At 39.9% G+C, this 26515-nt stretch overlaps 2 protein-coding genes across 4 annotated transcripts; both read left to right on the top strand.

Annotated features, from left to right (window-relative positions):
* The first annotated feature begins 166 nt into the window (after positions 1 to 166).
* On the top strand, positions 167 to 11668 carry CKAP2 (cytoskeleton associated protein 2). Of its 2 annotated transcripts, none has more exons than XM_032207559.1 (9): positions 167 to 229; positions 2133 to 2220; positions 3880 to 3952; positions 5723 to 6450; positions 7516 to 7705; positions 8288 to 8455; positions 8982 to 9054; positions 9542 to 9971; positions 10759 to 11668. In XM_032207559.1, exons 1-9 carry the CDS (start codon positions 181 to 183, stop codon positions 10994 to 10996), a joined length of 2037 nt encoding a protein of 678 aa, XP_032063450.1. In that variant the 5' UTR covers positions 167 to 180; the 3' UTR covers positions 10997 to 11668. The 2 variants fall into 2 exon arrangements, with proteins under 2 accessions (XP_032063450.1, XP_032063449.1); XM_032207558.1 differs by having other exon boundaries at positions 3877 to 3952.
* Positions 11669 to 13500: 1832 nt separating this feature from the next.
* Positions 13501 to 26343, top strand: NEK3 (NIMA related kinase 3). Of its 2 annotated transcripts, none has more exons than XM_032208164.1 (16): positions 13501 to 13718; positions 14112 to 14342; positions 15066 to 15159; positions 15402 to 15499; positions 16948 to 17031; positions 17685 to 17752; positions 17872 to 17958; positions 18569 to 18623; positions 20324 to 20524; positions 20849 to 20918; positions 21625 to 21668; positions 22570 to 22672; positions 23068 to 23214; positions 24312 to 24446; positions 25101 to 25236; positions 26173 to 26343. In XM_032208164.1, the coding sequence occupies exons 2-16, from the start codon at positions 14226 to 14228 to the stop codon at positions 26237 to 26239; spliced, it is 1506 nt and encodes a 501-aa protein (XP_032064055.1). In that variant the 5' UTR covers positions 13501 to 13718; positions 14112 to 14225; the 3' UTR covers positions 26240 to 26343. The 2 variants fall into 2 exon arrangements, with proteins under 2 accessions (XP_032064055.1, XP_032064054.1); XM_032208163.1 differs by having other exon boundaries at positions 23062 to 23214.
* Positions 26344 to 26515: the final 172 nt, after the last annotated feature.

The following is a 26515-nucleotide window of genomic DNA, read 5'->3' as shown; positions in this document are numbered from 1 at the left end:
TTCACGTAGCACCCCCTAACGGCGCCCTGAGGCGCGGCCGCCATTTTAGGAGGGCGGTGGCGCAGCTCCCCCTGGCGGCGTCTTCGGCCGCGGCCGCCATCTTAGGGCGGCGGCGGGAGGGGCGGGCGGCCATTGGCGCGTTCAAGCCCCGCGGCGGGCGGTTCAAACGGCGCGGCGGCCATGGCGGCACGGCTTCCCCCCAGCCGCAGGGCAGAGCCCGCCTTCAGAGGTAAGGCTGAGGGAGAAGTGCACCTCTCAGGGGTCGATTCCTTCCTCTGTGTGCCTGGGGTGCTCTGTTTTTTTATTTTGTTTCCTGTGGGGCTCGGGGTTTTTCTCCTTGTGGGGAGGTGGAGGTGTGAGGGCTGCTTGGAGGTGCCCAGGCGGTGGTGGTTCCTCACGGCAGCTTCTTGCCCCGTCAGAGAAATATGTGTAAGGTTTTGGTGTTGTTCTGCCTGCAGAAGAGGAGGCTCGGGGTGACCTTATCGCACTCTACAGTACCTTAAAGGAGGCTGTAGCGAGGTGGGGGTTGGTCTGTTCTCCCACGTACCTGGTGACAGGATGAGGGGGAATGGGCTGAAGCTGTGCCAGGGGAGTTTTAGGTTGGATGTTAGGAAGAACTTCTTTACCGAAAGGGTTGTGAGGCATTGGAATGGGCTGCCCAGGGAAGTGGTGGAGTCACCATCCCTGGAGGTCTTTAAAAGACGTTTAGATGTAGAGCTTAGGGATATGGTTTAGTGGGGACTGATTAGTGTTAGGTCAGAGGCTGGGCTTGGTGATCCTGGAGGTCTCTTCCAGCCTAGGTGGTTCTGTGGCTCTCCCTGTGGCCGATGGAGGAGGTAGGTGGCACACTAGAATCAGTGCTTCTTCCTGAGGGAGATGTATGTCATGTCCAGGCACAATTCACTTTACAAAAGCACAGCCTGAGCTCCAGGAGGGGCACCTTGCACATCCCACTGCACTAAGCATGTAAACAGTCTTTTAAATATTTGTTCAAATTATTTGCTGCTTTGTATTTTTCTGTTCTGTTCTTTAGTGCAGGGCATTAACAGGAGAACACTTCTTGAAAAAAGGCTGCAGGCTTTAATTCATCTTAAATATTCTTTTAAACGGTAAAAGCAATTGAAACAGCTTTAGGCTTATTACGAGCCAAACAGAAGCTGGATCCTAGTGCAAATGCTCAGTTACAAATAGCACATTGCTCTCCATCTGAAATTAACCTGAAATTAAGAAGCAGAATGCTTGCTGTGGCAGCCTTCACGCATGTCTACAGACGTTCTTGACAGAGACATCTCTGCAGGACTTGCCTCTGCAAGCTCCTTTCCTTCTTCCTAACTTAGACACCTAGGTCTCAGTCTGTTCTACTGGCTGTGTGTCTACTGGCTTTGGTGTGTCAGGGCATGAGAAAACTTGCCCTTTTCAGCTCTCCCATGCAAGGAGGAGGCTCTGAGGACAATTACCACATTCTGTGGGATGACAATTTTTATTGTTATTATTTTGAAACCCGAGATTGCTCAGTTGAGTGCTTAATTCTTTTCTTGCCTTACAGGGTTAACATTGGGGTCTCAAAGACAGTATTTTAACAGCTTTTACTGTCTGAATTTCAGTAATGCAGAAATGTCACAGTGCTGAGGGAACATGTTGATGGAGATTTCTGAAGTATGAAACATCCAGACTGACATTGTGGGTGCTTCGGTTCTGCTTTGGGCAGGATCATCCTATTCCAGCTGCTTCCAGCAAGCCAAGGTCATGTGTGGAGATAAGGGCTCTAAAATTTACAGATCAGCGATGTAGACTTGTGAAGGGCTGACAGTCTGCTCCGTAGTCAACCAGCAAGAAGATGGGAAATAGCATCTTGGTCTGGGATGACTTTCTGCATTAAGGCAGTGGGGGCTGGCTTAAGGCCTTTTCAAGATCATTTTACACTGTAATTAATTCCCATGCTTGGTCTGTAAGACAAGGAAGTGATTTTACACCTGGCCAGATGGGTTCGTGTGCGTGTCTTTCACATCTGTTAATATTTTGATGCTTTCTTAACTACACATTTTCGTAACTCTTCCAGTTTTCGAAGAGGCATTACCACTGTAGATGAAAATGTACTAGAATGTAATACGATTTCTTTTTAAACCCACTAGAACAGAGAAGACAAAAAGTTGAAGAATATCTGTCAAGAAAAAAGTCTTTTTCTGGCGTGCCCATTCAAGAAAACAAGGCACCGATCAGGTACTGTTACTGTCTGGTGTAGCTTCTGTTCCTTTAGGAGGTGGCGTGGTTGGTGGGAAAGGTGTGAGCAGCAGTACTTACAGCAAAGCTCAATCAAAAGGTGAGACCATGTAACAAGACTGGTGAACACCTGGATTGCTGAAAGTCCTTTTATTGGCAGCAAGCACTGACAGGTTTTGTTAAACAAGTGCGTTGTCTTAATAGATGCAACCTGGGAAGTGTGTCACTTGCTCCACTGGAGACTAAGACAGAACAGGACACCTGCATGGCAGAAGTCTTATTTCAGATGCCAATTTACTATTTGCCTCTACGACCTACCTTCTACAAACACCTTTTTTCTGTTTTTCTACTCAGGTTATGCAGCATGTGTTCACAATCCAGTTGATCTAGTTTCAGTATATTTTGTAGCTATTACTTTACATTTGCTCTTAGCAGAAACTATTATTGTAATAGAACCCAGGCTGTGTGATGGCCAGTAGATAGGCACAACTTTCTATACAAAGAATGCAGACGCCTATCATCCAGTATTAGTACTTCTTGTTATTGACTTGTTATATTGTTATTATATTTAATCTTGCTTTCTGAAGCTGGGACATTCATTATCAGACCTCCCAATAAGAAAGAAAAGCTTCTTTAGAGAAGGTGGTGTTGTGAAGTACAGAGGATTCTAGCTCCAACAGTACTTTATGGTATAGCTTTGTCACATCAATATTTTTGCAAGTGGTAAATTTAATTTCGAAACGTATTCCTCTCTAAATGGAAAGTGTTGTTCATCATTTTGTGTGCTTGAAGTGTTAAGGTCCTGTAGTGGTCAACAGCACACGGAACTTCTTGGTAGTACAAATCTAACTGAGCAGTGACCTTTGAATATAACATACACATAAATGGCAAGGATAAATATCATCTGTCAAATACCTGCTCCATGTAGCTGGAAAAGGCAAGTGTTTTGATATTGTAAAAAACTGTCTTGCTTTAGAAAACCAGTGCTGACTACTTTAATTGTGACAATAATTTTGGTGTAGTTCTATCTACTTTACTACTTTTCCTTGCTTTCCGTTTCTTCTCTGGCGATGAAGCTCCAGGGTTTTTCATGGCCTTCAGTTAACTCATTGTTCAGAGCCACCGTGCTTGTGACTATGCCTAATGCTTTTATTTTGCAGTTATTTCCCTTTTTGATGCTGTTACTGTTCCACAGTGTAGACTGGCCATCTATGTTGACGTATTTTTATTCAGACTCAACTCAAATGGCCTGGCCTCATTATTGCAGTAGCTGAGCTTCAGCTTCCATCTGCAGGCAGCCGTTCCTCCGTCCACTTCAACTGCAGCAGGAAATTTGACCTTCTGTAGCAGATGCATCATGCCACACAGATTGGTGCTCATCCCTAAACATGTGAATGGCACCTGCAGTAAATGTGGTCTGTTATCTTTCCTTCCCTGCCTCGGTTAGCCAGCTCTCTGTGGTGCACAAGGGGATGTTTTGCAGTCTGAGCCATGACCGGTGCTTGCTTAGCATTTGTCTTTACTGAGGGAAGAGCACATTCTGAACAGAAATGCTTCTCCTGTAGACTGCCTTCTGGACCATATGAACTTACTTTAAAAAATACATTCTTCTGTTACATTGCAGGATGGTTGAAGTTTTATTTTTTGTTTCTTAAGCAGTAGCGGAACTAGGCGAGCAGTCAGCAATAAACTGCAAGACAAAAACCTGTCAGCATCTCCAAAGCCAGAAATGGTAAGTCTTTGATACTCAAATACTGATGGCTCTCTGTTTCTGTGTCTGCAACATTCCACTCACTTAAACCACATTTAAGATACCTGACTTCCAGAACATGAAAGTTTTGCATGTGCAGAGGTGTGTTTAGTTAAGCCTTTATTCAGTGGCAGCTTAATACTTGCTTTTTAGAGAGCTGCCGTGGGGCTGCATGTAATGGATCGTTCTGGTATTCAGTTTGTACCTGACCGGAGGAGGGATTATTGCCAGTAATGATTTAATTTTGTCACCTTTTCTTGGGACTCTTGGAATTTTTCATATGCATTTTCAGCCTTCGGGGATGTTATGTAAAATCTGAGCAAAATCTTCTGCCAGCAGATGATTCATATAGTATGCTTGGTTACTTTAAAAACAAACAAAAACCAAAACAAAACACTGTTAAACACGTGGTTTGTCAGTTGTAATGCAGTCGGAAGTAGATGCTGAATATCTAATGTGAGTGCACATTAGATATCATTTTGTTTAAGATATTGATATTAATGATGTCATTAGATATCATTTTGTTTAAGTTTTCCAGAATTAAGGTGTATGTGGCTGTGCTGCTAGAAATAGCAGATTCTTCTCCAGACCTGTCATCATGAGAAGGGTAAAATAAAACTCGACACAAAGCCAGTATTCGTGTTAGATTGTTTTCAGTTTGGCATCTCAAAGACTTGAGAAACCTACCATTATTTGAAGAGAAAAGCAAAAAGCTTAAAATCTCAGAACTGAGTGTTGGAAAAAATTTCAAATGTGAGCACTTTCCAAAGTGTGAAATTTTTTTTTAGAAATTTCTCGAAGAGGGGTATTTTGGTCCATTTTAATGTGTTGTGATTTTTAAACATGACTTAAATTACAGGGATTTCATGTAGTATAAAATAAATAAATAGCAGCGCTTGTATTTGAGAACTAGTTACTGGCCTGGCCAAGCCCCAACTTCTAATCCTGAATGACTGATCGGAGAATGAGATGCAGAACAGTTCTTACAGTCAAGGATATTTCATTAAAGAAGAATAACAGCTTCTGTAGACTTCTCTGTGCTATTCATGTTGTTTGTGTTTGTTTTTTTTCCCTTGCTTTTGAATCTTTCACTATGCCATAAGCTTCCATTTGGACAATGCTGTATTAGTTGCTGTAGAGTAACTTCTTTGGAGGAAGAGACCAGATCCCATTTCACATTCTCCTCTGCTAGAGGTCATGAGGTGTAAAACTCAAGCGTCCATTTTTATCCCCAGCATCCTACATCTCAATGTAACAAATTCTCCCTCCTTTGGTAGCATGTCCTAATGACCTAATTAAAGGTTTTACCCACTACGTGGTGTCAGTCAGCAATCCATGCTAAGGGGAGGAATGGTGCTGCCATTAAGGGATGGGTTATTCAAACTGAGATATTTGTTCGCAGCTTATCACTCTCTTGGAAGGCAGTTTTGGCAGTTAAAAGCTGTCAGTTGCTTTAAAGGAATTCTCTTTCTGTAAGAGGAGTTTAGCCCTTGGGTTGGGCCCCCTTACTCCCAAGCAGACTTTAAAAGAATCCTTATTGGATTTTGGGATGTGAATTCTGGAATAATAGTTGACAAATGTTCTACTTTGGTGTGCATGTATACACTAATTGTATAAATACTGCCTCCTTTACATTGGCATTTACTGCTAAATACTCTATTCCTGTAAACAAGTGAAAGTCTCTTAGAAACATGAGTAATACGTAGCATGAACATGCATCTAACGTCTCTATGGATGTGCTTTTCACTTCAGGAGGATAAAGAGAATGCTAATAAACTTTCATGGGACCAAGCAAGTACAACTTCAGAAGAAAATGTTGTTTTAAAATCTAGTGTGATAACACTGGCATCCGGGACAAGCTATGATGGTGAAGATCTTACTTCCAAGGATAAAGTCACTGAAATAAAATCACAGCACGTAACACTTACCAAGTCCTTCTTGTATATAAAAAGCATAAAAGAGAAGCAGCTGATTGCAGAAAAGCAGAATTCAAATGTCAGCCTAACAAAGAAACCGGTGCTTGGTACGTATCGTGGCAAAGTTATCCAATCCAAGATAAACTCCTTCCGAAAAGCACCAAAAAGTGAAGGGGAAAAGAGTTCTTTGCCAGACAAGAAAATTGTTACTTCTACCACCAAGCCAGCAGTGAAAGCTTTGTCCACAAGCAACTGCGATGTAGTGCTGAAGACCATCAAAGTCACAAATTATTCTAATTCTGTGAAACCTAATGGTGTAGTGCCAAAGAAAGGAACGACCCAAAAAACGATTGGAAGGGGACCACAGCCACTGAAGGCTGCTTCGAACAGTTCTGACCGTGGAGTAGTAGGAGTGAAGAAACCTGTGGATTGCCGTGAAGATGCAAAACCAGAAGCCCCAGCAAAAGCAGTTTCAGTTCTTCCTGGCATGAAGACAGGGCAGGATTCTAAAATTAATGGCAACAGGAAATCTGTTTTGCTGAAAGAGTCAGCAGAAGAGAGAAGGTAACTGAATAGTCACCGTGTTATAGCTTGATCTCGTGAGGTGTTCACACCTGCTTTCCAAGAACTTGTTAATTTTCAGTGAAGAAATAATAAATAAATTACTTCTTGCTGTAGATGCACTGAAAGTTAAGAACTGAGTGTTTGAACTTGATGCTGAAAGGTGGCAGACCAGAACTGTAGACCTAATAGTGTGAAATTAGGATTCAGACTAATTGCAGTAGCTCTCCAGGCTTACAGCTTGTATTTATGCAGTTAGAAAGTTCAATATTGTTTGCACTCTGGTTTTTAGGCAAACTGTTCTGACAATCTTGAGCATGATGGATGCTTCTGTAAATTAATTGCCCCTGCACAGCAGTGCTTTTAAAAATAAAAAATGCTGCAAGATGTATATAGAAGTGAGAGTGTCTGTGAACTCGAGGAGAGCACTTTCCAATTAAATATTTTTCAGCTTGGTGAATGCTGCCTAGATGATAGGGTAAAGATTCCTAAATTTAGAAGTTATTCGGCGTTTTTGGTAGAGCTCCTTGGAAAAAGTTGCATTTACCAAAAGCCTCTGATTGTAGGGTGATGGGGTTGAAATGAAACTTCTATGAACTGAATTACACTTATGCACGATTTTCAGGTTTTATAGGCTCTGTGACAGGGTCATCTTATGCTGGTCTCAATGTTTTGTGTCTTTAGAGAGTCTTGTTCTAGTTTTTCTGCTCTGAACTGGGTGATGGAGATTACAGAAGACAGGCAACAGACCAATGAATCAGGGGTGGTTTTTACCCTCTAAAAATCAGGGTCTATAGCCAAAGACTCTTGTTGCTGCTGAAAAGGGAGAGATGAAAGAATCCGGACTTGTCAAGTACCTGAAGTAGGTGGGGTGATGTGCATGGTTCTGAAATTTCTGTGCAGATCAAAATGGCAACGATATGCCTTTTAGGATTAAAGGGGGAGGATTAGAGGAGCATTTGGATACTCCCCACAAAGTATGTCTTTGTATGATTTACCCAATTAATGTCAGTTAATGCAAAAATCTAATTTCTGTTTCACTACCACTAATAATGTTCTTAAATGCAGAATTCGCCTGGCTGAATGGAGGGCATCCAGAGGAAAAGTGATGAAGAGGCCACCTATATCCGTGGTTCTGGAAACCCGGCTTAAGAGTGAAGAGCAGGAATTTTCTTCTGCTGGCGGTTCCTTAGATCACGCATTACACAGTGAAAAAGTCAACAAGACTCTTGCGGAATGTCTGCAGTTATCTGAGCAGGTGTTCAATCTCTTGCCTACCAATTCTACTTATGTAGGCCCCTACAGCATGAAAATCCTATGGACATGATGATGGACCTGTGAATCAGATGCAGGGGGTTAACTGCTCCCCAAATTAAGCAAGATCATAGTTTTTGCTGACAAATGAAAAAAAACAACAAACAGTTGTTGCTCAACTTCACTAACTCATTGAACTACCAATGAGATGAGGCAATAATGGTAAAATAATAAATTAGAAGAGATATTAAGTAATGAGAGTAGCTATGAAGTCAGTCATCTGAAACATGTTTGCATTTGCACAAACTTGTCTGGATTCTGAAAGTCTTTTTAAAGTAGTTCTGAAACTATCTATGGACTAGTCAGCATTGGATGTAAAAGGGATGGTATAAATGGTTCTCATCCAGAAGAATAGCTGAATGACAGTTGTGCTCAAGTTCATGGTTCAGTTTTGTAAATGCTTGCTATCTTCAACTTTCAGGGTCGCTCTTGAAAAAAAACAACTATTTAGGTCAAAACTGGATAAAAAACACAGTGCCTAGGGATGTTCACTGTGTTTGATTCTCTTCTGTCATGTCGCTTTTAGGGATGTGAAGGCGATAAAGTACGTGCCATGTTGCAAGATCTGATACAGAGCACTCCTGGGGCTAAAAAACTTGCAAAATACTGGATCTGCTGGATGCATCTTGAACGGACAGGCCCTCCTGAAAAGCTTGTTGCTGTCTATGAGGAGGCTATTTTGGCAGGAGCAATGGTGAGCAACTTGTTGTGTAGTCTGAGATGAACAAACAAAAAGGCGTGAAAGTATAGAGCATGTAAAATACAGGTACTGCTGATTTCAATAAATGCTTGTATGATAAGGAAGTCATCTGAACCATCTGAATGCACAGATTTGAATTTGGTTTGCTCTGTAACTGTAGATCCTAACTGCTTTCAAGAAGAAAGGTTTAGGATCATTAAAGTATCTTATGATGTTCTGCCTAAAGCAATAAAGGATTGAGACTTCTGCTATTACTAGAAACCCCAAACAGAACTTAATTTTACATTGTTGATCAGCTTAGTTCCTTTGCTTTATTACCAGCAAGATATCAGGGCATCAAATACAGCTTTAGGGCACCCAATACAGAAAACACAGGATTAATTTTTGTTCTGAGTTATGTTTGAACAGCATTACAGGGTTTTGAACATTGTGTAGGATGCACCACTTTAACTTAAGCCAAGTAAGTTGAAATAGTAAATAATTTTGGAACTGTTTTCTAAAATAAAACTTCTTTTTCCAGCCTAAAGATGAACTACGACGCATGCTAATAGATATTATGAAAAATACCGAAAGCCTGATTAAGTGTGAGGATGGTAAGTTTCAGTATTTTATTGTAGCTAAATGCCTGGCTTGACTGGCAACACAAATTAACCGCTTACACTATTTATGCTTATACCAGATTCTTTTATGGAAGCTTCTCTGTGATCATTCTGTACTTAATATGAAAATAACCTTGTCTAAAATCATCCCTTTTGACTGTGGGCATGTTAAGATGGGTAGTGGAGATGCTTTTATATTCAAACTTCCTGCTTAAGCTCTCTCAAATCAACACTGTGCAGCCTTTTTAGCCTGAGTATCAAATAGTAAATTAAAAAAAAAAAAAGATATTGTGAGCTAAAAGTCAGTTGCTTCTTTGTGCAAGCTGTTTCAATAGCAGATGCTCAGTCTTGCTACGGCATAGCATTGGTTACTTTCATTCTTCTGTAAAACTTCACGGATACAGAGATCTCCCTAAAAATATTACCTTCTCTTTAGTTGTAACTACTCACAGCTGTACTTTCTTCAATATTTTATTTTCAGGGAGTGCTGTGATAGAAGCTCAGACAGAAGCAGAGGAGGTCAGCAAGATAGAAGCTCAGATAGAGACAGAGGAGGTCAGCAAGGAACCCAATTCATCTCTCGAGCAGGTTCAGGAGACCTTCAAGAGTCTCAACTGTGATGACCAGAAAGCAGAGAGTGATGATAAGAAGGCAGAGACTGGCAATGAAGTGACCAAAAAAGAAGAAATAGAAGAAGAAATAGACTTGAAACCAGAAGGAGAGATCTTGCCAAAAAAGAACAAGAAGCACAAAGCGAAAGCGCGTACAAAAAACAAAGGAAAACGCGAAACAGAAGAGCAGAATGAAGATGGGGTGAAAGAGCTAGCCCAAGCAGTTAATTCTCCTGAGAAGAAGAATGACACAACTTCCATGATGAGATGCAACCCACCTACCACACCATACCTGGACAGGTAAGATTACAGAAGGTAACTCTGGAAAGTTTGCAGTACCTGGGGCAACAGTAAGTTTGGCCATTTTGAAACAGGGAGGCACTGCTTCTGTGAGTTAAAAGCACTTGAGAAGTTAAGTTTGTAGGATTGCTTCTTGTTCCTTCAAAAAATATAGTCTTTTAAAGTTTCCTTGAATTCAAATGAAACGCTTGGCTTTGAAATGCCTCAATGCAGGGTAATCAAATATCTTTGTTCTACATAAAGAGAAGTTTGGTGCCTCTATTCTGTCCTTTCTCAAATATGAATGTGTTTGTATGTCAAAAAGTGCGGAGAAAGTAAACAAGATGCAACTGTCATGTAAAAATTATCTTAACTGTCTCTTGATGCAAGAATCTGGATGGTAATCCTAGGATAAAACAGGTAACAGTTGAATTCTCCTTTTCTACAAAGTTCCGTTTGAGATAACAGACTCCAGGAAGTTGTGCTCAGTTTTGGAATGTGTTGAAGCTGGGCTCCTAGCAGCTGTCTGCTGTCCCTGACAAGGGGAACAGTAGTTTTCTGATGGAACTGTGTGTGTTGGGGGGGAATCCTCCTTTAGAAACTTCTCAGGAGTTTTACCAGATTAAAATATTTTGCCAAGAAAAGAGTTGTATGTCCAGCTTTAACTGCATGGATAGGAAAGGGTTTGTTTGCTGTTTCCTTTGTCTATGGGAACATGGAAGTATTGAACAGGGGTAATGACCTGTTCCTGCTAGATGAGTTTGTATGATTGTGTGCCTGCATTAAATAACATTTTAATTTTCTTAAGTGCGAAGCTGCACCATGAGGCAACTGACTCCAGTGTTAAAGACCTGAAAATCGTGACCCCTTTGCGATATTCCCTACGCATTCGGGAGAAGATGTCCAAGTCCTTAGATACTCCTAAAGATAAAGATTCATGCATCTCTTCGTTTGAACAACTGGGAGAACTGGAACCCAAAGATGCTGCACTTCTCCACAACCAGAACAATGAGCTGAAGGAAGAAACCGTTGAAGTGGAAGAGTAAAACTCAGTATCAACACTACATGGGAGGGACAGATCCTTTGGATCCTTTTTAAGGAAGCTTGGGTGGGATTTTATATGTATTTTTAGCAGCTTCAAGAGAGGTGGTATCTAAAACTTGGGAGGGCTTAGGATGAAATCTGACTGAGTCACTAAACTTCTAAATGTGTATTCTGTGCTTTCAAACTCTTGTGGTAAATATATTGGTCTGTTCTGGTACTTACAAACGTCAGGGTCATCATGTTAAATATGACTGACGTTATTTACTGAATTAAGAATTAGATTTAACACACTTCATATCGCATCTCAGTGATTGTAATATAATATCAACTGTTTTCCTGTTACAATTCCTATAAATATTTAGAATTGCATATTCTAACTTGTAGTTTAAGGAACAAAAATAACTTAGGAATTCCAGTAGGGCAGTATCTACTACAGCAGCATTTAGTTTTGAAAACTGAAACCAGATTGTAAGGTAGGTGTACAACTAGCTTGAACTGCGGTATCCATTTTTACGGGGTATTTCAACGAAACTGAGTATAATCCCATTAACTAAAGGGATTATTCACGATCAGTTAATCTACTTTAGATGGGGCCCGATACACTAATTACTACGTGACTGTTATAATATTGGTTTGCTTTGGTCTGTAATATGGCAGATTTACTAAACTAATCAACTGAGTTGTATTTGTTCTTTGTTTTGGGGCTTTGGTTTAGAAACTAATTGTGGAACGTGTCTACAGTCCTGAGACTGGATTCCTGAAAATTAAAATCACAGACTTGGAGAATGGTTTGGGGTGGTAGTGCCATTAACAATCATTTAGCTCCAACCCCAGAGCAGGGGCACCTCCCACTAGACCAGGTTGTTCAAAGCCCCTTGAAACCTGGCCTTGAACAACCAGGGATATCCATATTGTCTCTAGGTAACCTGTTCCAGTAGTGCCTCATCAGCCTCACAGTGAGGAACTTTTCCTTATATCTAGTCTAAATCTCCCCTCTTTTAGTTTAAAGCCATTCTTCCTTGTCCTATCACTATACTCCCTGACAAAGAGTCCCTCTTTGGTACTGGAAGGCTGCTATAAGGTCTCCCCAGAGCCTTCTCTTCTTCAGGATGAGTAACCCCAACTCCTGTCTTTGTAGGTGAGGTGCTCCAGCCCTCAGATCATCTTTGTCACCCTCCTCTGGTCCATGTTCTTATGTTGGGGGCCCTAGAGCTGAACACAGTACTCCAGGTGGGGTCTCATGAGAGCGGAATAGAGGGTGACAATCATCTTCTTTGGCCTAATGGTTGTGCTTCTTCCCATGCAGCCTAGGATATTGTTGGCTTTCTGGGCCGCAAGTGCGTGCTGCTGGCTCATTTCAAGCTTTTCATCCACCAGAATCCCCAGCTCCTTCTCAGGACTGCTCTCAGTCCATTCTCTGCCCAGCCTGTATTTGTGCTTGCCCAGGTGCAGCACCCTGCACTTGGCCTTGCCGAACCTAATCAGGTTCACACAGGCCCACCTCTGAAGCCCGTCCAGGTCCCTCCAGATGGCATCCCTCCCCTCCAACGTGTCACTCAGCTTGGTGTCATCAGCAAGCTTGCTGAGGGCACACTCGATCCCACTGTCCGTGTTGCCAGCACAGTACTGGTCCCAGTACTGACCCCTGAGGAATGTCACTTGTCATTGGTCTCCACCTGGACGTCAAGCTGTTGACCACAACTCAGCGTGACCATCCAGCCCATTCCTTACCTGCCAGGTGGTCCATCTGTCAAATCCACATCTCTCCAAATTAGAGACCAGGATGTCATATGGGATGGCATCAAATGCTTTGGAAAAGTCCAGATAGATTACTTGAGTAAATTATATTTTAGTCAATTATTTTAGTTGAATTTTGAAAGTGAGCTGTCAAAGCAAAATGTCATGAAATGTTTCACAGTTAGCCTTCAGTCCTAAAAAAAGGTCTGTATTTTATAGTAGGGCCTTCTATTTGCAGAAAAGACACTTCTGTTCATTCCAAGCCTGGGTTCTTGTTAGATGTGTGCTGTCGCACTACATTTTCTTCAGAGACCTCTCCTGATCACACAGGGAAATCCAAGCACCCACTGAGGGATCTTCGTGACTGCAGGGTGTGCTGCTGAAGCAGACAGTGCCCAGTTTTTCATTTACTTATTTATTCCCTCCATTCTGAGTCTTTTGGCTTTTATGCAACAGACTCCGAGGAGACTCTGAAGGCACCAGCGGGGGGGGCGGTGCTGTTTGGGGCACCTCATTACCAACCAACGCCGGGTCTCAGCCCCCCGCCTTGCTCCGAGGAGCTCTCCGGTCCCACCCCACACCATAGACCCCAACACCCCACAGACCAGACCCCAAATCCCCACACCTCAGCCCCCGACCCCCCACCCTCCGCCGCGGCCGGGCCCCGCCTTGCCCGGGCGGCTCCGCCTCAGAGGCTGGGATCGGGGCCGGGGCCGGGGCCTCTCCCAGAGCCCGCCCGCGGCCATTTCGCCGCTCGTCCCCTCACGGCCCGGCCCTGGCCCCAACCCTGCTACAGGGACCGGCCGCAGCTCCGCCTGGTCCCCTGGGGGCTCCTCGGGTCCCCTGGAGGCTTCTCGGGTCCCCTGGGGGCTCAGGTTCCCCCTCACCCAAGCAGCGAAGCCGTGACCGCAGGTACTGAAACCACCGGGAACCCCCAGGGTGCCCTGAGATGCTCCTCTCGGAAACGATCCATCAAGGCGTTGAGCTGTGAGTGCTGCCGTGTATGCAAAGTGATATTTGAAACATAGAAAGCTGAAAATACCTACATTTTAAATAAACCACCCGCTCTGTGCATCTACTAGTTGTAGGGGTCCTTGCATGCATGCACCACCAGCCTTGCACAAGCCAGTTTCTTGCTGGTTTGGGTGAGAATCGATGCTGAAAGCCTGAAGTTTATCGTGTCCATTCTTGTGCCTGTATGTTTTGTGTGCCATTATCTGTGGAAGCACAGGGAACAAAAAGATTTGTTTTGAATTGAATTTCCTGAAGCGTTCATCAGTCATGATAGCAGCGATGAGAGCTGTGTTACGATAATGCTGAGCAGTTGTAGGTACCAATATACCACATTTATCCTCTGCCCTTGTTTTTTTTCTCACGCAGATTGTATTAACAAATGTCAAAAAAAAAAGTGGATCAAGTTCATGACAAAATTTAGAAGATAATCTTATAAAGGGGAATGTTTGAAAAGAAGCGTTGAACCTAAGTTTGTACAGAATGGAAGGATACGAAGTGCTGAAAGTATTAGGGGAGGGATCCTTCGGGAGAGCTCTCCTCGTTCATCACAAAATTACTGACCAGAAGTATGCAATGAAGGAAATAAGACTTCCTATGGTAGGTGTTAACACACGCATCACCTCCCCATCCACTTTAAAACATAACTCTCAATACAGTTTGGAAACTCTGAATGCCTTTGCTGAGAGTTCAGTTTATTAGGCATCTGCATGGTGTATAGCTGGGCTGCACCTGTGTCTGATTTGATATGCATAATAATAGTAAAATCTGTTCTGTTTCAGAAAACGTGATAGGATTAAACTCTTGTTCCCCTGATGTATTTGACTGGATTCCCATCAACTTCACTAGAATCTAGATTTCATCATACCTGATGAAGAAATTAGCCTTATGTTACTGTTGGAAAGCAGTTACTCAGGTTACCCGCTCTGCATTTAGGTAACCAAAAAAATCACAAAATGGGAGGCACTGACTTTATTGAGGCTGAAACTAAGCTAATACCTGGGCACTTGGTTTTATGCTGAGTTCATACAGTATAGCTGTCAGCTGTTCCAAAATCAGTGTGTGCTGTTTAGTTGTTACATAGTTCTATGCTGTTAAAATAGGAAATCATTAACTGAACTAGGAAGACACCCAGGAAGAAGTCTTTAATTAATAATACCCCTTGTGCTAAAAATGATGGAGTTTTCAAGTTTCTAAAAGACTTTTTAAAATAACTGAAAAAAAGTAACTTGAAGAACAATTCTGAAAAGAAATGAGGTCCATCGTGTATATATGTGAAAATCTACAAGAGTAACCTTTATATAAATGTACATTTCATTTCAGTCTTCATCTGATGTAGAGAACTCTAGGAAGGAAGCTATTCTTTTGGCTAAAATGAAGCACCCAAATATTGTTGCCTATAAGGAATCATTTGAAGGTAAATAAAACAATTTAAAGTATCTGTATTTGTTTATAAGTTGCGTACTCTTCAGGGATCAGTGTGTTTTTTTTTTTGTTTTGTTTATCATAAATGTTGTAAACAAAGCACATGTTTATAATACATATTTATTATACATGTAATTCATAATATATAGCATGTATTTGGAGCTTTATAGTAAAGATAATATAATTATCATGTTCATTAAATTACTAATTATTCTTAAATTACCTAAAATTTAGCTGATGGACATCTGTATATAGTGATGGAATATTGTGATGATGGAGATTTAATGGAAAAGATTAAGCACCAAAGAGGAAAGTTGTTCCCTGAAGACATGGTAAGAAATAGTTTTGAAACAAGGACCTAGGAATCCTTCATGTAAACTGAAGCACACTCTGTCACAGAAAACAAGCCATAGATATACAGACACCTTAAATGAAACAAGGTACTTATAGATAGGAGAGAAACATTACTACTTGATAACTTCCAGCAGAACAAGGTAAGTACTGGACTGTAAAAGGAGTAAGAAAAAAATTGCTGTCTGTATGTGAGAAATGCACAGGCTGTTAAAAATGCAGACAGGTTTAAATGCATAAATTTACGCAATCAAGTAAAAATTTAACACAAACCAGCCAGCATTTAGAGCCCATTAAGAGGTACTGCAAATTGGAAGCAAATAAGACCCTCCGATGAGATAAATGAAAATAACCAGGAGACTAAATAAAATATGTAGCAGTTAAACGTTTGAAGCATTCAGCATGCATGAACTCCTTTTATCAGAGAAGCTATAAAGTTACTTCACAGAAGGTTCAAAGTTACACCGTAGTGATTGGAAATGACTTCCTGTAGTTTAGAAGCATCATCTCAGTTCAAATGAAAAGAGCAGAATCCTCACCTACTGTAATACTTAGATTGTCTGAGTATCTCTAGGAACTTTATTTTGTAAATTTAAACATAATACGTTTCATTTTAGAAATAATCTATTATCTCAGTGCAAGCCTTTTAATCTGCTTATTTGCTATGAAATTGTAATTGTCATGATTATAATTAGACATATTAGAACAAGTTCAGAGGAGGGCCACGAGGCTGATCAAAGGGCTGGAGAGCCTCTCCTTTGAAGACAGCCTGAGGGAGTTGGGGTTGTTCAGCCTGGAGAAGAGAAGGCTCCAGGGAGACCTTATAGCGGCCTTCCAGTACCTAAAGGGGACTACAGGAAAGGTGGGGAGGGACTCCTTGTCAGGGGGTGTAGTGGTAGGACAGGGAGGAATGGTTTCAAACTAAAGAGGGTAGGTTTAGATTAGATAAAAGTAAGAAATTCTTTACTCAAGGTAGTGAGGCCCTGGCACAGGCTGCCCAGAGAAGCTGTGGCTGCCCCATCCCTGGAGGTGCTCAAGGCCAGGCTGGATGGGGCTTTGGGCAACCTGGGCTGGTGGGAGGGGTCCCTGCCCATGGCAGGGGGGTGGGACCAGGTGGGCTTTAAGGTCCCTTCCAACCCAAACCATTCTGTGATAATGACCATCAGAGAGTGAGTCCCTAGCTTTGTTATTGTTACATATTATTAGATTTTTCAAGATGCAGTAAGCATTCCTTCTGCCATGTGAAATTACACTTTACCTTAAAGAATTCAGTCTTCCGTGGTAACCAGAGGACACTGTGCTGGAGTTACTTCTAACTCCCAGGTATTCTGAACATGCCTTTTTGTTTTGTTTTGTTTTTTAAATCTATGAGTGAAGTAATCATTACATACAGTATTGAACCATTATAACTCTCCATTACTCTTTTCAGATCCTTCACTGGTTTGTGCAGATGTGCCTGGGTGTGAAACACATTCACGATAAACGTGTGTTGCACAGGGATATCAAATCCAAGGTGAAGTGCGCAGGTTTTTTTTGCCGTTTACAAGCTCCTCTGCATGCAAATGTTCAAATCCCTCTTTCATAATTTCCTGTTACTGCTACACGCTATATTCTCCATTTGAACTAGAGAATATTAAGTAGATGAAATTGCTGGGTGTATGGAATGATGGAACGTTGTGGCCTTAAACATCACCAAAGTATAGCTATACCCTTCATATCCACACTGCTGAGAGCACCAATTGCTGGTGGCAGGCTGCAGGTAACTTAAAACAATAACAGAAGCATGAAAAATGTGTATGGAGTACGCAGTTTGTAAATATCTTGCTTTTCTTTATTTTTTTTTCTTACTATTTCCTAGCAACAAGATAGAAATTCAGAAGAAACTGTGTCCTTAGGGTTCTGAGTGCAGCAGTGAGATTAAGGCATTTCTAAGGTCTGATTCTTTCTTTGCTAATGCTTTGGGCCTGTATTACTGTTCCATTTGCCTTTAAACAAAGCGTAGTTCTTAACTTTTTTTTTCTAGGAGTACTAGGTGAAGCAAGTAAAAGGAAATATCAAAGATCAGAAATTATTATCTGCTCCTTTTCTTTGTATGCAAACTGCAGAAACATTTCCTAGAAAAACAGATACCTAAGTGTGTAAAACTGTTCTTCTGTTGAAATGCAGAACATCTTCCTCACCCAAAATGGAAAAGTAAAACTGGGGGATTTTGGATCTGCACGTCTTCTTGCACAGTATGTGGATATCTCCACTGATCTCAGTGGTGTAAAGTTTTTTTTTTAATCATATATAAGTAGTACAGAATGTTTTAAGGCATTACTTTTCATGTGACTTTTCTTTGTCGTTTCAATAGTCCAGGGGCATATGCTTGCACATATGTGGGAACCCCTTATTACGTACCTCCAGAAATCTGGGAAAGCATGCCATACAACAACAAAAGGTATTTGTGTGTTCAGGGGTCACAAATAATGCCTGACTGACTTACATCTTTTTTATTGTTATTTAAATCTGGCTATGTAGCCGATCTGTATTTGGTCTGGATAAAGCATTGAATTGAGCAAGGGGTAACTTGATTTTTTTTTTTTTTTTTTTGCGGGGGTGGCACTACTTGCTTGCTGTGGAAGAACACGATGGTTTCCCAGCAGGAGAATGCTTACTGGCAGGGGCCAGAATTCCAGCTCTCGGAATTAGGATCCTGTGGCTGCCATCTGTTGTTTAGGGCCATGTAGCACAAAGGCTTTGTAGTACAGAAAGAGATAAATATCACCAAAGCAAATTGCTTAGGAGACGTTCTGGGAATGAGAAGTCTGTTACAATTGTATGGCAGTCACCCTTATTTACTTTAGGGTAGGTTAAAATAAGCAAGATTCTTTCCACTGGAGAGGCTAAGCACATTGTTGTATTGACTTTTATGATTATTTACATTTATTTTAGTTTACTTAATTCCCTTATGCACACATAGTGAATTTCACTTTTGCTGGGCTGTTTTATTTGCTATTAAATTTCAATTTTTGGCTCCAATTTTCTCTCATCTTTCTCTGTGCCTACAGCGATATATGGTCTCTGGGATGCATTCTGTACGAGCTGTGCACTCTTACACATCCAGTAAGTATGGCTTTCTTGCTATTAGAGCACTGTTGGAATTCCTAAAACTTCAAATAGCAGTTAATTGTACTTTGATGGGTTCACAGCCAATTACATATTTGACTGATGTATTTGTTGCTGCTGCTTATGAAAGAGGGAAGCACTGCTCTGCCCTTCTCAACCCTTCTCTGTTACGTGCCTTCTGTGTTTCAGCAGCTCATGGATCTGTTGAACCCTTTGGTGAAACAATCATTCTCCTAAATTTTTAGAAAATACGTTTTTTCTTTCTTGCTAGCTTGGTTTCCTTCAATATCAGTGAGGTGATCTGGGGCTTACTAAGTCCAGTGGGTGCCGGACTGGTTCGAGATACCTGTGGGGACGTTGGAAAAAGCATTGCATTTTATGGGATCAAGGTGATCCCAGAAGATGGAGGCAAGGACACTGAAAATCTCTGTTAAGAAGCATATATCGTATGCAACTATAGCAAAATATTAATAAGTAGTAAGCAGTTTGCTGCTTCACATCAGTGATTGATTGATATACCTGTTGCTTATTCAGGCAAATCAAACAAGTCACTGTTGTACTGGGACAGAGAGAAGCTGGAAATATGGTTCTGTAGGTCAGTCATTTCTGGGACACTTGTGTTTCCATCATTGATGCCGTGCTTCCTATGTGGTAATTTCCTCTGGCTCCTATATACAGACACATGGCGAAGATGAGGGGCCTTATCAGGATATGTTGTTTTGGCAAGAAAAAGGGGCTGTCCTAATTTAAGGTCATTCTGTCTTACTTTTTTGTAAGCAGCGGTTTCATTTCATCAAGTTACTACTGTACCTTGAAATCCTGTGTGTTAGCCAAGGATTTTCTACAGCTGCAGCTGCTAGCAGGACAAGAGTTTAGGAGTTCATACTGCATGTGACTGAGTAATAAGGACATGTGCATGGACGTGTGGTACCCTGAGTATGTCTGTGGCAGTGTGACAGCTATTTAGGCAGTGCTTAGAGCTGGGGTATCAAGGAGTGGAGCATCTTTTCCTTTTTGGCAGCAGTGAAGTGTTACGTACTTGTTTTTATGCAACGGTCCTACCTGTTCTTGCATAGCCTGTCAGAGGTGATATAAAAGGCTGCTGCACACCATGAATGCTCGGCTGCAGAGCCAATGGGGTCTACCATAAGAACGCTCTTTGTGCATGGAGAGAGAAGTTCTCAGCTGTTTTAGCTCAGGTTGTTGCTGTCTGGTTTTAGCTGTCCCCACTGATAACTCCAGTTGTCCAGTGACTTGTGCCTGACAGCAGTAACTCCTGGCTGAAGGCTGGTAACAGCTGGGAAAAGTAGCTATCTCATACTCATATCTAAGCTATCTCATACAGATAGGCAAGAGTAGTAGTAAACCCTTCATTCTTACCAGTTCTTATTCATTCTTATTACTTGCAAGAAGTATTGTGATCACAATATAAAGTTTCAACTAAAACCAGATTTTTTCATTCAAAAATATGAAGGAGTTACTGATGTGTTCACACAGGGTCATTGTTCCACATCTCTGAATTACGGGCCTGAAATTCTCAAATTGGGATCTAAATCAGTGTGGTTATAGAGAGCCTACGTAGATGCATACCACATGTTTTTGTATAATAAATATTAAAGGTGCTCTGAAATCACATCAGTTTCTTCTTACCTTATTCTTAAACTCTGTGCTCTAATATTCATTTATTTTTAACACAGTTTCAAGCAAAAAGCTGGAAACACCTCATCCTAAAGATCTGCAGAGGATCCTACAATCCACTACCATGTCACTATTCCTATGAACTTCAATATTTAATAAAACAGATGTTTAAGAGAAATCCCAAGGATCGTCCATCAGCCAGTACGATTCTTAAAAGGAGTTGCTTGGCCAAATTTATCAAAAACTGTTTGCCTCCTGAGGTATGGTATAATGTTTGTCTCTGGATTTGAACAGTAGTATCTACGTTTTTAGATACTAAATCGATCTATTTTGTAATTTGGTAGTGTATATATAACAAAAATGTTCTATTGTGTAGGTCCTATGCTAAAAGCTGTAAATACATTTGTAGGAAGGGTTTGCTTTAAAAAGAAAAGTTGAGTATTGACCTGATGCTGCTGAAATTAGACACTGTTTGCTGTCACAATTCTGTTGTATAGTAAGTCCATTTTTAACAAATAACATATACAGTAACTAGAGAAAGATTAAAATGGTCCTGTACTGGTGTCTTTACATACCCATTCCAGGTGGCAGATGAATTCAAGCAGACATTAAAGGAAACCAGGAAACATGAAGGCACGGCACTGAGACCACAAGGTAAGTCAGCAACCTTTTTCTTGATACAGGAATGATAAAAAGCCTAAGAATTGTAAGATCTTAATTACAACTATAAAACATTAACATTGTATGCTGCAATCAAATTTTAATTATTTCAAAATGTAACATTCTTGAACTTGTATGGAAAATGCTTGAAGGGTGTATGTTGCATTCCAACATGAGGCTTCATATTAGAAGGCTTTTAATGGGGCATAGCTGAGTGCTGTACATCATTAGCTTCCCTCCACCAGAAATACAGTGCAGAGCTACAATACATACATTTTTAAATTTTAGAGTTCTGCTAGAATTAAGCTATCAATTTTAAAATGAGAAAAACTTGTAGTTATTCCATCTATTTTAAATGACAGAGCTTTCTTTTCCAGAATATGGTGAAACAAGTTATTTTTCCTACAATTTAATTTTTATAGAGGATTTGGGATTTTTTGTTCTGCATAAATTTAACTACACCCAAAATTGTAACAACCACATGTTTGCAGTACTATTTTACTGCAGAAAGGTTCAGAGGAAATGAATAGTACAGGGACTCCCTGTTGAGGATGAGATACATTGACATGAGCGTGAAGAAGCTTTCACATAATTTTCATCACCTGGTTCAGTGGTAATGATGCCATACCTCTCAAACATCACTTTACCATGGAGGTTTGCCAAATGTACTAACTCCTGTGTCTGTCCCTTAATGTGTCAGGTAGCGTTACGGCTGGTGGAAGCTCAAATAAGAAAGAAAGTAAGGTGAGTATGCAGATATAAATATGAAATTTACATTTTAGCAATTTAAAATGTTCTGTATTATAGGGAAAAAAAAAAAAAAAAGCATTTTGAAAACTTAGTAGGCTAAACCAAACCATCTAGTATGTCAGCTGTCATCTGCACTCAAAATTGCAAAGTTCCGCTGCAGTTTCAATTTCACACCTTTGTAACATTTTGATGTTTTCCACGTTTAGCTGAGTTCCAAAGTGGATTTTGTTATAGACCTGTCAAAAATAAATAAATAAAAACACCTCTCTTGTTTTTGTAAATTTTGGGATACTGCATAAAATAGTGTATTTTCTTTGCTTTTGGGACACATTTTGAACAGGCTGCTGTAGAAACAGTCCAGTCTGGACATAATTCTCACAATTCTCAGATTTTAGTGCCCATGTGAGATTCCAGGTGAAGGGAAGTAAGTCACAGGTGACCAAGAAATCACTTATGGATAGATTGTAGCACAGCCTGTCCCAGCCAAATTGAGTATATTTTTCAAAATATGTTGCCAGGAGGGCTATTTTTTTTTTCTTTTAATGGACTTGTCAATCTGAGAATCTTAATATTTGGGTGCATCTTGTTTTCTCTTGGAATATGACTCATTTATCTTGATTCTGCTACTATTTTCAATTGTTTAGGAAAAAAAAAAAACACTACATTTGTGCTTTGCTTCATAAACAGAGTGTGTCAAGAAAGGGAAACAGCATGAAGTGTGTAATAATAGATGTAGCACTTGCCATTGCCTTCATGGTGTCAGCAGTTTAGTTTTCAGATCCTTAGGCCAGCTCTCTTGTAGCAAAACTAAAATAATTAATGCCATGCCAATAGTACTGCTTTGTTTTTCTGGACGGCAAAGATAAAGATTAATGTGGTCCTTATTCTTTTAAAGCAAAGCAAAGATGAAAGCAGCAAGCATAGCAACTTGAAAAGTGAAAATATTTCTAAGGATTTGAATAAATGCACAAAGGAGCAAAGGAAAACTGATGCAGAGGGTAAGTCTTACAGTTTTAAGGCTTATGAATGTCGCTCTATGTAGTGACATTTAAATGTCATTGATCCAGCCATTTAAACAGGTAAAGCATACAAGCCTGCATCTCTATAAAACCATGCCACTGCCTACTACGTCTGGAATTAATATATTGTCTCCTACCACTCATCTGAGATTTAAAAGTAATATTAATCTTGGCCAAACTATTTTAAAAAATATTGTTTGAAAACATTTGGTATGGAGTAAATGCATGGGGTTATTCTACACCATTTTTACTGAATTTAATAAAAGGGATTCTGACTTATACCCATAGAATCAAACATGAAGTGCTGTACTCTTAGTTTGAACAGACAGTGAAAAACAGGTTAGATGCTGGTTATCATCTTGTTGCAATTACAGCAGAAACTTCTGAAGTCCTCCCAGGAATTACTGATTCATCACATCCCCAGAGGAGAAAATGGGAAAAGAGGTCATTTAATACCGTAGTGGATGTCCTGGAAAATGCTTCCTTGCTTTCTGCCAGTTTTACATCTGAAGACGTTAAAAGTAAGATTTAATTAAATGTGTCTTTATGCATTTTTAATTTAAGTAATATCAGTACTTCTTCACGAATTCTAAAAGCCAGAGAATTACAGATAATATTTAAAATGATGTAAAAATATTTTTAAAATATTCTACTAACCAACACTCCAGAAGTCCACTGTGATGAAGATACATTTGACACTAACAATTTCTTAGTGGTCTTGGGTGACAGGAGGGCTGCAAAGGCAGAGATAATGTTAGCAACCCTAAAACTGTAATCATCGATAAAAAGTTATGCTACCAACCCTCCTCTTTACATGCCATTTGTCAGTGTAATCCTGAAGATACCATGCAAAATTAATTTGATGCAGAATGCAGCTGCTGGTCTTTCAAATACAGCACTCTGTTGGGAGCATGTAACATCTCTGCCTCTACTTCTGTAGTCACTTAATGTACAGATAATGCCAATGACAAGAACAACTAATGATGTGCCTCAGATGTGAGGCAGAGATTTGTCCTTCTTCTGTACTAACAGCTTTTAACAGGAACATTTAATATGGGATTTCCTCTGACAAATGTCACAGGTTTAAACTGACCCCTACCATATTAGATTGTTAGAAAAATTTCATTTGATTTTGGAGATGTGTTCTAAGTAAATGTGTATACATACATGCTAGTGAAATAAGTCATACAGATTTGAGTAATCAGATGAGATAGGAGATGCAAGTGTTACATGCTGATAATATCCAGGGCAGTGAAAGAAGACAGAAAAATGCATGTATTTAGATATTCTGCCATTAAAAGGCACAAAAATGGCCACAGGCTCCTTTTTGTGAGCTTCTTAGAGTCACCAAATAAGCTTGCAGAGACTCTGGCTCCTCACATGAGGTCTTGGTTTCTGCTGGCTCCCTCAGAACAGAAGTTGCAATGTTACATTCTGTAATTTTCTTTGCTCTAGATGTCAAATGAAGTATGTTAGAAGAGGCCAGTGGTGCTAACAGGCTGCAACTTTTCTTCCTTTCTTCCTTTTTTTTTTTTTTTTTTCTTAAATGTGCTCTTTGCAATCCGTGCTGCTAATGCAATTTCATCTAAGAAGTATTTATTAATGATTTTATACCTAGATGGCTCTGTTATAAACTACAGTGAAAATAAGCCACGTAAACAGTGGAACAAGGAAACACCTCAGACCCTGATGAACTTTCTCAGTAACGCAGAAATCAGCTTAGCATTTAAAACATACACAATTTATAAAGCAGGTAAATCCCCAAACGGTTTTGTAAATATGTTTATCAATAGAGACTTATTTTTCTAAGATATGTAGGCCCTATGCATGGAGATTGTGTGTTCATGTCACAACAGACTGGTTTTTGTTTGTTTGTTTATGGAATGAAAAGTGGACTTGGGGAAAACAAAAAAAAAAAAAAAAGGGAAATCCAAACCAAGAATTCCTGAGTGATTGTACATCTCCAGTCTTTGTACATCTCTTTATGAAGGACTTTTACTTACGGCTTGAAGACTGAATGAGTTTGTCACTTACAGCAGAGACAGCAGAGCCATACAGTCTCCATCCTGCTAACTGGCACAGTGTGTGTGTTAGGAAGGTGCAATAACGGGGCTGTAACCCCTCCAGGTAATCCACCATCACTGAGTCAGTACTGCCCTATTTTAAAGACAGGATGGTAAGATGGCATGGCAAAAGGTAATTGTAGTCTGTAGATATGCATAGCTGCAGTCATAAATAATTGGTGTCTGCCTCAATTTTGTTATTAGTTATCTCCCCAGTTAGGTAATAGCTTGTACTGGAATTTGCAAAAAAATGAAGATAAATTTGAAAGACACCTGTTTATATGTCTAATTTTATTTTTCTAAAATTAAGGATTTTGGTGACGCTTATTTTTATCATTTCAAAGCTTCTGAAAATACATTAAGAGGTCCACTTGCTGATGAAACTGAAGCATCAGAAGCATCTGATACGGTAGATGGGGAACATGAAGCTATTGTCATAGATCCTGAGAGACTTGAGCCTAGATCTGATGAAGATGACACGTATGTCCAAATAACATCCTTTTATTTTTCTTTTCTTTGGTTCCTTAAAGTGAGTTTTCAAAAAAAAAAAAAAAATCCCCTTGAAAAAAGGCAGTATTTTTCGCAATTCATCTCTCTGTTAAATAATGGTATCAAATGTTACTAAATTTTAATATCTTAAATACTTTCTTTGCTACATTTATAGTTATTGATGACGTTGAGATTAAACAGGTTACTTGTTATTAGCAGATTATTTTTGCTGGTGACTTTGCAAAAATGAAAGTATGAGATGAAATTAGATCCACAGTAATGTGCAAACCCTTCTTTCATGAAACGTCTTTGTACTCTGACCTTGAAATCAGATAAGCAACAGCAAAACCACTCACTAGTGGTATGTTTGCTGTATCTGTGTATTAACTTTCCTACTCTTTCATGCACAGTGCAATAAAATCACTTTTGAACCTACTTATTGAAGACATATTTGTACAGACTTTTCAACTTGTATGTTCTGCTTATGTGACCTATTTTTCCTGCTTTTGAAAAAGCAAAGTATGTCAACATGTTCTGAACAGAAATGCTCTATTTTACAGATGTGTGTATCTTTGGGGGGTGGGAATTAGGATCTCAAAACCTTAGTCTATGTCATTGTTTATTTTGGTGGCACTGGGACATGAACTGCTTAAGTACGTTACTGCAGTTCAACTGCAAGCCATTAATATCAACACATACATAGTTTCTTGGTGTATGATTCTTTGCTCCTGGTAAAAACTTATGTGGTTAAATTCAAAATGGAACCCCTGCTGGCTCCTTAACTGCAGTAGTGCAGGAAATAATCCTCTTCCACTGAGATTTTCAACAGTATTTCTCCTAGTTATTGTGTAATTTAAATATATATATATATATTTCTTTATGAAGTCGGATTATTTTGCAAAGTAACATTTTGAAATCTGTTTTTAGGGACTTTGAGGAAGATGACCCAGATTGGGTGTCAGAACTGGAAATGGTATTGAAGCACAGTGACTGAAAAACTTACGTTTGGAATTTTTTCTACAATAATGAAAGTTAGGCTTACCAATATGTATAATCCAGGTTGTATTTGTTGATAATAGTTGTAGTTATTAATAAAATGTTCTTAGTAAAAAAAAAAACTGTGTGCAGGTTTTCTGTATGGCAAACTAAGGGGAGGGATGAATAATAAATAACCTTTCTAGCTAGAACACTTGCAAATAACAAAAAAGTAGATATTAAATATATTTGGAGTTGGTAATAGCTTCGTAGAAATGTTCAGTCAAAACCATTA

The sequence above is a fragment of the Aythya fuligula genome, chromosome 1 (assembly GCF_009819795.1).
Source record: "Aythya fuligula isolate bAytFul2 chromosome 1, bAytFul2.pri, whole genome shotgun sequence".
Lineage (NCBI taxonomy): Eukaryota > Metazoa > Chordata > Aves > Anseriformes > Anatidae > Aythya > Aythya fuligula.
Note: the sequence above shows the minus strand (reverse complement) of the source record. Positions and strands in the feature narration are given on the sequence as shown.